Genomic DNA, 12,116 nt, shown 5'->3' with positions numbered 1-12,116 from the left:
GAGCAGACCAGAACGTAGCCATGTCTCCAAACCAGCAAGAACTCCACTACCCCGAGCCTGTGAGAGAACCAGCTCTCTCCAGAACTCTATTTAATGCCATTATAGCTTTATATGTCACCAATACCTCGTTGGCATGTCTCAGTATCCGTGTCTACACACATTTAGGTGTCGTACACCACTCTTTTGGTTATACTGGTGAAACAGAACCATGGCTTTAATCTGGTTATCCATGCTTATGTTACTGTAACTGTGAATCTTCTTGTACCGCATTACTGTTCTTGAATCTGATTGGACTGCAAATACATTGTTATTGTTTCTATAGTAACGGCTCACAGCCAGGGTCTTGAATAGTGGATGTGCCACATAATCGCAGAAGTAAACTAAAGACTTTTGAGATACTCAAATTTCCACTAAAAACATTTAACATGATGTCAGGAAAGTCTTCAAGACAGCAAAGTCTGTGTTCTCTGATTGGTATTTTATTGAGTCTAGTCAAGTTCAAGAAACCTGAGGCTGGTGAGGGAAATGAGGGAATGACGGTTAATAGCTGCTATAACATCAGCGATAAATGGACTTACTTACATCCTACAGCCATAAAAGGAACAATAAAGGATAAAAAGTGTAAATCTGTCCGACAATTCAGTAGCTCCCTCACCAGGCATATTTCTTTTCCTAAATAAGATCCGTTCAATATTAAATATTAAACAATAAACGTTTTTTTTTTTTAAATAGAAAATAATTTGTCTCACTCCACAGTGTTATTCTTACTGTAGTGTTTTATTCGTTATTTATGAAACTCTAAATCATGATCTAATTGTGTTTCCGCTTCGACGGCTGTAGTTTCAATGCTGCACCTAAGTGTACTACAATTCCCAGAATTCCCGAGCTGGGCGCGTGCTAAACACGTCCGCCGTGGTGGAAAGGGAAGTTGAGTAGGATGTCGGGGTGGACGCGTTCCGTGATGTTAAACGTGTTTATTTGCAGTTAAAGGAGGTCTGAATGGACACCAGTTCCCCGTGTATGTGATCTGAAGGCAAAACTGACATTTTATTAGTAGAGATCTGGATAAAAACCAAACGGACGACTCGGAGGCTCAACCGACACAGGAGCTTCATCATCCGAGTTGGATTTTTAAAGACGCTGTCGCTGCTGGTGCACGCTAGGAAATGTCTATTTTTATAAACACTAGAATTGCTAGAAATATAACAAACAAAACAAAACAAACCAACCCAAGGCTGATCTTTGACGTGGTGTGTTTCAGTGGACATATCCTGCTGTTTTGGTGTTGTGAACATCAGGAGACTGTGTAGCTTAGTGGCTACACAACTAGCTAGCATGATAAATAGTTAAAATAGTGCAAATCAAATACGCGATTTTATGTAAACAAATAAAACTAGTTCTTGATGAATGATTCGTAGACTATTATAGCATCATTGTTAAATGTATTCTGCTTGCTTTAGTAGGATGTTCATCCGTGGCATCCTTAGTGATGTTAGGTAGACTGGCTTAACTAAAAGAAATAAATATGGGTTATATCACAATATAACAGTTTCATTGAGCTTGGTAGGAGAAAATGGAGGGTGGGAAGAAACATTAAGTAACTTATTTTACATAAACATACACACACACTTTCCCTTTGAGAGGCCGCTGTCTTTCCGGAAAGCCTTGACATTTCTTTAAGGAGTTGAACATATCCAGCTGCAGCTCAGAAACATGGCGAACACCGGAATCAGCGCGATGTTTATGTCCAGACCTGAAGAAGGAAATCCAGCCGGACACCTGATGTCCAGACCTGGGGAAGGAGCCGCGCCAGGGCCGCTGCTGCCCTCCAACTCCTCTCCTCCGAACACGGACATGAAAGGATGCGCTAACGGTGACCTGATGGACAGCTTCGGGATCTTCCTGCAGGGCCTGCTCGGAGTGGTCGCCTTCAGCACCCTCATGTGTAAGTTCAGTAGAGACTTTAAAGCAAAACTCCACCCTGAATATTCATTTGCTTTAAATGGATATATTAGTCATGTCTGGTGTTACTTTGTCAGTGGGTGTTTTTATTTTTTCATTATTCTTGTATGAAATGAGCTCGTGCGTGTTGTGATGTCACAGGGTGACACTGCTTAGTGCTTCAAGAATTCCTAGAAGGTTTGTGAATTCAGTCCCTGTAAGGGCCACATAGTTTTTCCTTTCTTTATTGGGGGGCCGGATCAGTCTGTACCAGAAAACTACATGGGCCGGAGTGACTACTAGTATTATTGTGGAGATTTTAAATGTATTTATTACGCCTCCTAATGCTAGAATAGTTTATTATGCACCGTACAGACAAATGATTATTACTTTTCAAGAGATTAAAGCCAATTCTCTTTTCAAGAGATAGCCAATTAAAAGACTATTATTACCAACATTTTTTCATGTTCAGGGCTGTTGAAATAACCTGTTCGTCTGTGATGGTATGTTATGTTTAATTTACCCTTCTGTAGTAGGTGAATATAACAAATAATTAGGCTACATTGATGACTATAATTTGATTTAAAATGAACTTTTCAAAAGATTCGCATTGTTCAGAGGGATATGACTTCTGCTCTAACATTTATATAATGCTTTATATAATTATAGTCTGTGTGCCTGGAATGTCTTATGACTCTGTGAGTAAATATTATCCTCTGGTTGCTCCTAGAAACTAAAGATGTGTACTCAGAGTTAATGACAATAATCACTAACTGTACGGCTAATTTGAACAGTTTATTATTTGTAAAAGTGTGTGTGAGAGAGAGAGAGGGAACGAGAGAGAGAAACTTACACCTGGTGCATATCTTGATCAAACAGGAAGTACTATCTTGGCACATTCCTACATCATGGAAACATAAATATTTTTTGTTGCAGATTTTATTTTCTCTTGAATAAACGAACGAATATTTAATAAATATTTGAATATTCCCTGCAAGGTTTTATTTATCTGCAGCTCTCAAGACAGTTCAGTTAGGTTGTTAAATGTAGAGGTGTTAAATGTTTAGTAATTTACAGAAGTGTGTTAGAAATGGGACCAGAATGAGACATGGTGTGACCGGGGTCCTCAAGGACCATACTGATAATCTGAGTAAACACTCAGTTCCAAAGGTCCAAAATGTGATGAAGTGAATAAATACTCGCTGAAAGGTGCCACGCTTTATAACAGACAGGGAAAAAGTTAGAACTTTTAATAGTTGTTACGAAGTAACTGACAACATAAAAGAACTTGTTTCACAGACGCTCCATGACACTAAATGTAACTATAAATTAATCAGAATGAAATGTTTTCATTTTTAATAAATAAATGTTTGGAATTATTAGCAAATCCCTCTGGTGTAAAAGGAATAAAACACTTTTTCTGCTTTTTGTTAGTCTGCATCATACCACCCTGTTGTGGATTATTTTCCTATAACAGCACACCCTACAGTGTTTTACTCCTTACATAGTTATTCATCAAGTAAACAGACAAAACACACAAAATAATTCTTACAGTACAGAGGCAACAGTCAGACAACACAAACAAAATAATTCTTACAGAGGCAACAGTCAGACAAAACAAAATTATTCTTACAGAGGCAACAGTCAGACAACACAAACAAAATAATTCTTACAGAGGCAACAGTCAGACAAAACAAAATTATTCTTACAGAGGCAACAGTCAAGACAAAGCACAAACAAAATTCTTACAGAGGCCAGACAAAACAAACAAACTATTTTTACAGAGGCAACAGTCAAACAAAACAATCAAAATAATTCTTACAGAGGGAACAGTCAATCAGACAAAACACAAACGGAATTCTTACAGAGGCAAGTCAGACAAAACAAACTATTTTTACAGAGGCAACATCAACAAAATTTATATCACAGGCAAAAGACTTAAGAAAAATATTTGTCTTACAGAGCCAGCAGTCAGATTACACAAACAAAATTCTTCTTACAGAGGGAACAATCACAAAATTCATGTCACAAAGGCAACAGACAAAACACAAAATTCATCTTACGGAGGGAACAGTCAGACAAAACACAAACAAAATTCTGCAGAGACAGCAGTAAGACGAAACACAACCAAAAATATTCTTACAGAGGCAACAGTCTCACAAAACACAAATAAAATACTTCTTACAGAGTCAGCACTGTTTCTTCTGGATGAAAAGGCAACTTGCTGAAGGGGAAAATGACGTGAAAGATGCATTTGCTTACTAGCAGTGTTTATCTATTTGAATTTGCAAACCTTGCTTTAGTGAGCCAACAGTTAAAAAAAAATAAATCAGGGTTTTTGTTTTTCAGTATTTGCACCTACTCGCCTGTCTATCCCAATCTAAATATTATTTAGTTTCTGGTTTGTAAAAGGAAACAGAGGAAAGTGTTGTGTGCACTACAAACACAACGACCATTGTCAGAAACAGCGAGAGCTTTATTTCTGATCGGTTGCTGTCACTCGCTGTCTGAATAGCAACTCTGTCAGATTAGTTCCAGCTGCTGTACTACAGGCAAAAAAAATCTAATTAATAAAAGTGAGGAATATCCCTGTCTTTCTTTCCGCACAGGACGATCCATCATAGCCTAATTATCAGATGGCGTGCATGGGAGCATCTGATAACTTACACTGCGTACACTGGCATAGCAGGCAGATTTGCATATTACTCTAATGAAATATTTAGTAATGTAGATGTGAAATCTGATCTCGTTGACTCAGATTATGTCTCTGGCTGTTCTCAGGCACGGCCTGGGGGGTCATGTGATCTTTCAGGGAAGTATGCTGAGTAATATTTGAGGGAATGCTACCTCACGAGTTTTTTATTGTATGAAAGCTGAAAAAAGAATTAAGAAACAGCTACAAATTACATTTTTTAAAATATTTTTTTATTATAAAAAGATTGTTCCTTTTGTGGTGATATTGTTGAATCAGTTAAAAAAACTTTTGTGTATTTTTTAAATTTATTTTATTTTTTTTAATGCTCTGCATTGTTGTTTTTTTGTTGTTGTTTTTTTGTAACTTATTTCTAGCTTTTAGTTTATTGTATCTAATTTCTTTATCATTTATTTCCTATCTAGTTTACCTTATTTACTGTGTAAAAACGTAATATTTGTTCTGATCTATCTGAAGTTGAAGTGGATAATGCTGTCTTTTTAAAGACATATTAAGTCTATATTATTTGGGTTATGATGTTTTTAATTCTGTTGTGTTATTGGGAAGCATGTCTTTAAATAACTCCTTGAGTGCTTTCTGTGGATTTTAGTGCTCCACTGCAGCATTTATTTTCCCCAGCACCTCCTGGACAAGAGCCAGACGTCTATATCTAGCCGAGAATATTCCTGGTAGCTGTTATTGATCTGTTTTTATAGACCTCATTTCAGTGGTTGTTTTCTTTTTCTGTCTTTCCACTGCAGTGAAGCGCTTCAGAGAACCCAAGCACGAAAGAAGGCCATGGAGAATCTGGTAAGGCATGCACAGTTTTATAGAATTCTACAGGATTTGGTATATACACTCACGGTCCACTTTATTAGGAACACCCTCACATTTATGCAGATATCTGTCTCCAGAGCTCACGTCTCCTCCGTCTCGCTGTTCCTTCAGGTTTCTTGACACTTCCAAACAGGCCATTGGGATGCTCTTCATTCACTTTGCCAATGTGTACCTGTCAGACCTCACCGAGGAGGACCCGTGTTCACTGTGAGTCCTCAACTCTGGTGATGGTGTTGTGTTCTTTCTCATGCTGCATGTTTCTTAGCATGTGACCCTGTGTATTTTGTGTTATGCTGCCAGATACCTCATAAACTTTCTGTTGGACGCAACACTGGGCATGTTGGTGATTTATGGTGGCGTAAAGGCCGTCAGTGCCGTGGTCGAGTGGAGGCAGTGGGACTCGCTGCGCTTCGGAGAGTATGGTAAAGATTTATTTTTATATTCCAATTTATTCTGAAGTACAGGTTAAGCCCCTAGGTTTGAAAAAATAATTTTTTACATTTTTAGTATTTTATCATAATGAGTAATAATTTTTCGAGGAAACTATCAATTTAAAGGTACGGTTTGCAATTTGGAGAGCTCTTTTTGAAAACCGTTTGAGATGCTAAAATATTTTTTTTCTGAATTAATTATTTAACCAAATTCAGTTAATTCACAATTTACAAAAATCTTTTATTTAATAAATTAAATTATTAAATCACTTCATTAAATTGATAATGATTGTGATTATTTAACGCTTAACATTTTATTAATAGTAATATTAATATTCATGCATTTTTTATTAATTTTAATATTAATATATTTAATAATGTTTTTAAATAGTGGTATTTTTATTATTGTTCAGTTCATTATAATAATTTACATTTTTTTCCCAAATAACTTGCTCCAACTAACCTACAAGGAATACACAGCTGTTACAGCAATTTTGACCAGCTGTCTGCTTTTTATTTAAATAAACAGTAGAAATGTACCAAAAATTCACCATTTTAACTGTAGTTCCAATAGAGAAATTGTTAAATACTTACTCACTACCAACTAATGTGGCTCATTTTGTCTAATTTTGTTTTTTGATTTGATTGTTTTCCGTATATCCGATTTCTGCTGATAACATTACTAAATATCTCCGAAAGAATTATTTTAATAATTGTAATTAATTAATCCCACCACCCATCTGACCAGTTTCTCTTAAAAGGGGGTGGAGCTCATTTCTGGCCCTGAAAAGTCTCCAAGCAATGCCTGAAATTAAAAGAATGTTAATTACAGCTATTAGCACCTTTAACATTATAGACAACACCTTTATAAAGATTAGCACCTTTTAAGAACAAAAAAAAAAAAATCATTTAACCTGTGTAAAAAAATGTCAGCCTGATATAAACGTGCAGTGAATTCACCTTGGCGTTTCTCCAGAAACAACCTGCTCGTGTGTGATAATTATTCTGCTGTTTGATTAACCTCCAGTAATTTACACTGATTAGGCTTATCGCGGAATGATTCGGAATAACACGAAAGAAACCACGTCGGAGCTGGTTTAAAAGGCTCGTCAGGCTTGCCGAGGAGATTGTAATTCACTTCACAGACCTGCATTAACATGCGTCTCACGTGCAAATGTCATCCTTTCAGCTCTTCTTTTCAACCGTTTAGTATGACAGAGGATTATGATTTTCTTTTTAATGAAATTAATATTCTCCTCTTATTCATCATAGTGTATGCTGAGGCACGGTTATACATGGCGCCATATTGTTTGTGGTTAATGAACGGAGCCGGAGTGTATTCTACATGCTCCATTTGCAGTATGTTGTTAGTCATTGGGGTGTGTGGGTGTGTGTGTGTGTGTGTGTGTGTGTAGGAGAGCCAGTACAGTGCACTGCCTGGGCAGGCCAGTGTGCACTCTACATCCTAATTATGATGTTTGAGAAGGTGATCATCATCCTGGTGCTTCTAATCCCTCAGTGGAAGAAGGTCAGTGACTCATTTTACGCCGATTTCAGTTGTGTGATATGAAGCTCGCCTGTTTTGTTATTTTCCACGCTGTGCTATCGGACTCTCGTTTATCTTTTAATGGAAGCGCGTGGATTTGGTTGTCATTTTGGAAAACTGGCATTAAAGTTGTTAAAAAAAATCTAAAAAAATCAGGTTTTATTTATCTGTTGATTTTAAACACATCTTAAAAATATTTTTTGTAATGTATAAAGCACTAGATGTCTTATTCTAGAAAGGAAAATCAATAGCTTTTATTACTTTATTTTTCTTATACCAGAACAACCACTGTCACTTCAGGCATTTCATTCATTTATGATAATCCAAACCTTTTTTTTTTTTTTATGTTAATAAGACTGGGAAAGACATGAAGGTTACAGTTTTGACGCTGGAGACTCCTTCGGGATGTTAATAATAAATGTCTCCTTAGAATACGTTATCGTATCTGTGCTAACAGAAATCTAAAAATCTGTTTCTGTCATGCTTTTTCAGGACAGCTTGTGTCTTGTGAAGGTATACTATAGAAAATAAAGAATGAGTAGGGGAAAAAAAAAAGAGCAGCTTAATTAACAGTTTGTATTTACATAGGATTTTTTACAAGTAAATCTGTGTGAAAATGTTTGATACAGGAGGAAGTGAGTGCCTCAAAGCTCAACCTTTAACCTGAATATTCTCTTCTGTGTTGTTTTTGGTTCAGCTGGCTATGCTAAACCCCATCACAAACCCCCAGCTGGAGTTGGCTCTCGTCATGCTCATCGTGCCGTTCTTTGTTAATGTAAGTCTGGTTCCTTTGGTCAAACTTCTCTCTGAGAAGTCAAGACCTTTAATCTTTGAGTTAGGAGCAGTTGTAAATTTGCGTGTGTGTGTGTATGCCCAGGCACTGATGTTCTGGGTGGTGGATAACTTCCTGATGAAAAAAAGCAGGACAAAAGCCAAGCTGGAGGAGAGGGAGGTCGGGGATGATTCACGAGGCAGCAGCAAGGTGCGCTACAGGCGAGCGCTCTCTCACGACGACTCGGAATCGGAGGTGAGGTCTCACACACACACACACACTCATATTAGTCACGCAGAATTTACCAGCACAAAGATTTGGATTGACTAGTCAAAAAATGCTGACATGAACCTTATAAACCAGCTAATGAAGTTTGGACAGAGACTGAATCTAATGCTTCAAAAAGCAATTACGTCACAAATAAAAACCCTAATGTCTTGACTACCTCAGTGTTTTTGTTTGTTTAGTTTTTTTTCCTTAATGCAAGCCATTTATTTTACAGGCTCATGAAGCAGGTGTGGTTGAGCATGACTCGCCCCATATCCTTCACACACTACCTACTCTTCTCATTCCGTCATTAGCTGTGCGGAAACATGACAGACGACAAATGCCTGAACTCTGCCTTGCTCTCTGGATCGTTTAGCACACTGGAGTCATTTGTTAAAAAGTCGTTACACAGGTCGTGTGTGTAAACTCAAATTGTTTGTGTACCGGGTTTCGAAGCATCTCGATTTTTATATGGCTCGGTCCTGTGCTGCGGTGGATGTGGTAATGAATTTGAATTTTCTTGTGAAGTGGAAAAGCTTCAGTCCTGTCTTTGTATTACGTTTCTTGAAACCGGGTGTGCAAAAAATAAATAAATAAATTTAAAAAAGAGGAAAAAAAAAAGAAAGAAAGTAGTCACCTTGCACTGAACCTAATGCTTACATTGATTATATTAGTCAGACAGAAATCATCCATTTAGCTAGATAATTAATTAAGGTTCAGTGCAAGGTGACTTTATTTATTTATTTTTTTTTTAATTAATTAATTAATTAATTAATTAATTAATTAGGATTTGTTTACAATAGCTGTCTCAGTCTGGAAAATCATCTTAATGATGGAGGACTTTCCCTGCATTTTTGCAGTCTTTTTTTTTTCTTCAAGAAACATTAGGCTTGCCGATGAGACGGCGTTTTAGTGCTGTGGTAATGTTAGTGAAATGTTGGCAGACTGCTGTGGTATAGGAATTATAAACCACTCCAGGAAATGCTTTTAAAGCAACGCTTTCAAATTCACCGGGACACGAATCAACCTTTATCCCATGTTGCCATAGCAACGCATCGAAATTGCTACGGCTAAACCGTTTGAGAGGCAAATGTTTGCACCGTTTATGTGAGATGTGTATTAATATACTGTATATATAAATATGTAACATTATAAGACAATACTATAAAATAATATGATTAAGGATAAAACACTTCCTGGTGTGGAAAATAGAGGAAGTATAGGAAATGAATCAATATGAGGACTTGTTTATTAGCACTTGACTTTTACTAAAACAGCACATATTAAGCTCAGCTGTATTGCATTTTAGTGTCAAAAATAAAAATTATAGTGAATAAAAACAAATCTGGTTTTTAAGTCATATTGAGAGATTTTTTTTTGTGGGTTTCTCATCCTTTTGTGTGTGTGCGCGCGCGCATATGTGTGTTTGTCTCATCCTTTTTGTGTGTTTGTGTTTCTCATCCTTTGTGTGTGTGTGTGTGTGTGTGTGTATTTGTTATCGTGATGTGATTTAAAGAAAGTGACCGTAGCCATACTCTTCCCTGATCAGATCCTCTTCTCGGCGGATGACGAAATGGAAGATTCAGACGGCGACGAGGATGTGCGCAGACTCACGGGTCTCAAAACCGTCAAGAAAAAGAAACACCGCCTGGGCATTCCTGTTTGACGTCAGATCAGACTTTCTCATTCCTGTCACAGACTCACCCTGCTGCCTTCCGCTCGTCTGACCGAGAGATCAGCATGTGTCCAGCCTTCCATCTGTGCATGGAGCTGCAGGTAGGAGGAACAACACACTCCTGAACAAAGCCCTAGGTACTGATTACAGAGCTGTGAAGCTGTAGGAGCGTCTTGATCACCCATCCACCCCACCCATCTGCCCCAGAAAAGAAAACAGAAAACAACAACAGGAGAGGAATGTGATTCTTTCCTGCTGGCTTCAACAGCCAGAGAGAGATCTTTACAAACTTTTTTTTTTTTAATAATACGTCAACCATGTTACTAAGGAAAGTGTGTACTGCTGATCAGTGCTGCTTCTTTATACATATAGACTGGATTTACTGTGTGGCTGGAAAGCCAGGATGGACTTTGTACAAAGGACAAAAGCAGTAAAATCTAATTCGCCCCAGCCTTCAAGCACACCTCTACCTTTAGCATCTTAACACATCGTCTCTTCAACTGTACGTAGAACTAATAGAAATAACAAGCGTGCCAGTTTAATCATATTCATGTTGATCTTGTGTGGTGCGAAGACCTCAGGAACAAGCGGTTTGGCGGGCAGTATAAAGCGATACAAACGTGTTTACCTATACATTATGTATTCATTGGGTTTCATATAAAATGAAGCATCCTTGCATAACTGTGAAAAAAAAAGTGTGTGTATTTTGGGTCACGCTCATGTGTCCCTTAATTTCTCGTTCTGCAGTGTTTTTGTTTTGTGTTTTGCAGCTTCCTTCATCCGGGTGGGGGATTTCGACTGCTTCATCAGTCACCTTTTGCACAATTTGTTTAATCACTGTGGTGTCACTGGTTCTTTGTTACTATTTTTTTATATATATAAAACATCTGGGATATGATGCATCTGTAATGGTATGTTTTTGGTGAAAGGTAAGGGAACTCTCCTACATTACGACTTCTCTGTAGCAAAGTTCAAATCTCGGCATCCTGTAAAACCCGTAGCATTGAGAGAGTATAAACTGACATTTCGTGGATGTTCGTGTTCCTGGTGTCGGCGTGAATCTCGAAGTTCTCGTGCGCGTGCTCGACCTGCTGATTTTGGAGTACTGTGATGATTTGGCGGTAACACTGACGTTTAGATAAACCCTGACCACGGACACTTCGGTGCTGTTCGGACACCAAAATCTTAAATATTAACTACTACACGATTGGGATTACTCACGAGTTACATTCTCATTTTTTGTTTTTTTTGTTTTTTCAAACAATGTAAAATTTCTTTTACTGCTTATTAAAAAAAAGAAGATATTCAAATGTCTCACTGTCTCATTTTACCGTCATGTTACTTCACTGACCAGGAAGTAAACTGAGGCAACAGTGCTGAGAGAGACCCTAACCACTGCAGAAGCTCCTTCAGCTGTAGTGACAGCAGCGAGTGAACGAGGAATGTGGACATGGGCGAGCTCAGAATGGAATGTGAAGCATGATGCATGGAGATGAATGAATGCACTGAATACCTGGGATAATCTGCACAGTCATCTGCACAGCAATCATGCAGACGGATAAAAAAAAAAGCAGATATCACAGTGATATCACAGCAGATATCACAGTGATTTCTGATTTGAATACGGAGCATCACATGGTGTTTGGTGTAGTGACTTGTCTTGTTGCTGATCTGGTTCTTTGCTAACTTTTTGTGTGTGTTCATTCTAAATTCTTTAACTTTGGCTTAAACGTTTTTCTTTACAGCATCTTAAGGGATTGAGTAAATATTTTTTTAAGACAGAGTTTAAAAAAAAAAAAACCCTACTCCTCATCATAATGAAATGATACCTTTTATGTGCAAACTCAACTCCAGTATCCTATTATTTTTCACTTGATGTAATGACTATAGTGAATTAATGCACACACCCTGCTCCTGCTGGGGGAGAACCCCCTGTCCTTCACACTTCACTCTTT

At 37.6% G+C, this 12,116-nt stretch overlaps 1 protein-coding gene across 2 annotated transcripts; it reads left to right on the top strand.

Moving 5' to 3' along the window:
- The first annotated feature begins 891 nt into the window (after positions 1–891).
- stimate (STIM activating enhance) lies at positions 892–11,471 on the top strand. Of its 2 annotated transcripts, none has more exons than XM_058373149.1 (8): positions 892–1,945; positions 5,395–5,443; positions 5,582–5,677; positions 5,771–5,892; positions 7,317–7,429; positions 8,145–8,222; positions 8,325–8,474; positions 8,722–9,107. In XM_058373149.1, exons 1-8 carry the CDS (start codon positions 1,714–1,716, stop codon positions 8,860–8,862), a joined length of 981 nt encoding a protein of 326 aa, XP_058229132.1. In that variant the 5' UTR covers positions 892–1,713; the 3' UTR covers positions 8,863–9,107. The 2 variants fall into 2 exon arrangements, with proteins under 2 accessions (XP_058229132.1, XP_058229133.1); XM_058373150.1 differs by lacking the exon at positions 8,722–9,107 and adding an exon at positions 10,036–11,471 and having other exon boundaries at positions 896–1,945.
- The last annotated feature ends 645 nt before the right edge of the window (positions 11,472–12,116 follow it).

This window comes from Hemibagrus wyckioides, linkage group LG21 (genome assembly GCF_019097595.1).
Source record: "Hemibagrus wyckioides isolate EC202008001 linkage group LG21, SWU_Hwy_1.0, whole genome shotgun sequence".
Lineage (NCBI taxonomy): Eukaryota > Metazoa > Chordata > Actinopteri > Siluriformes > Bagridae > Hemibagrus > Hemibagrus wyckioides.
Note: the sequence above shows the minus strand (reverse complement) of the source record. Positions and strands in the feature narration are given on the sequence as shown.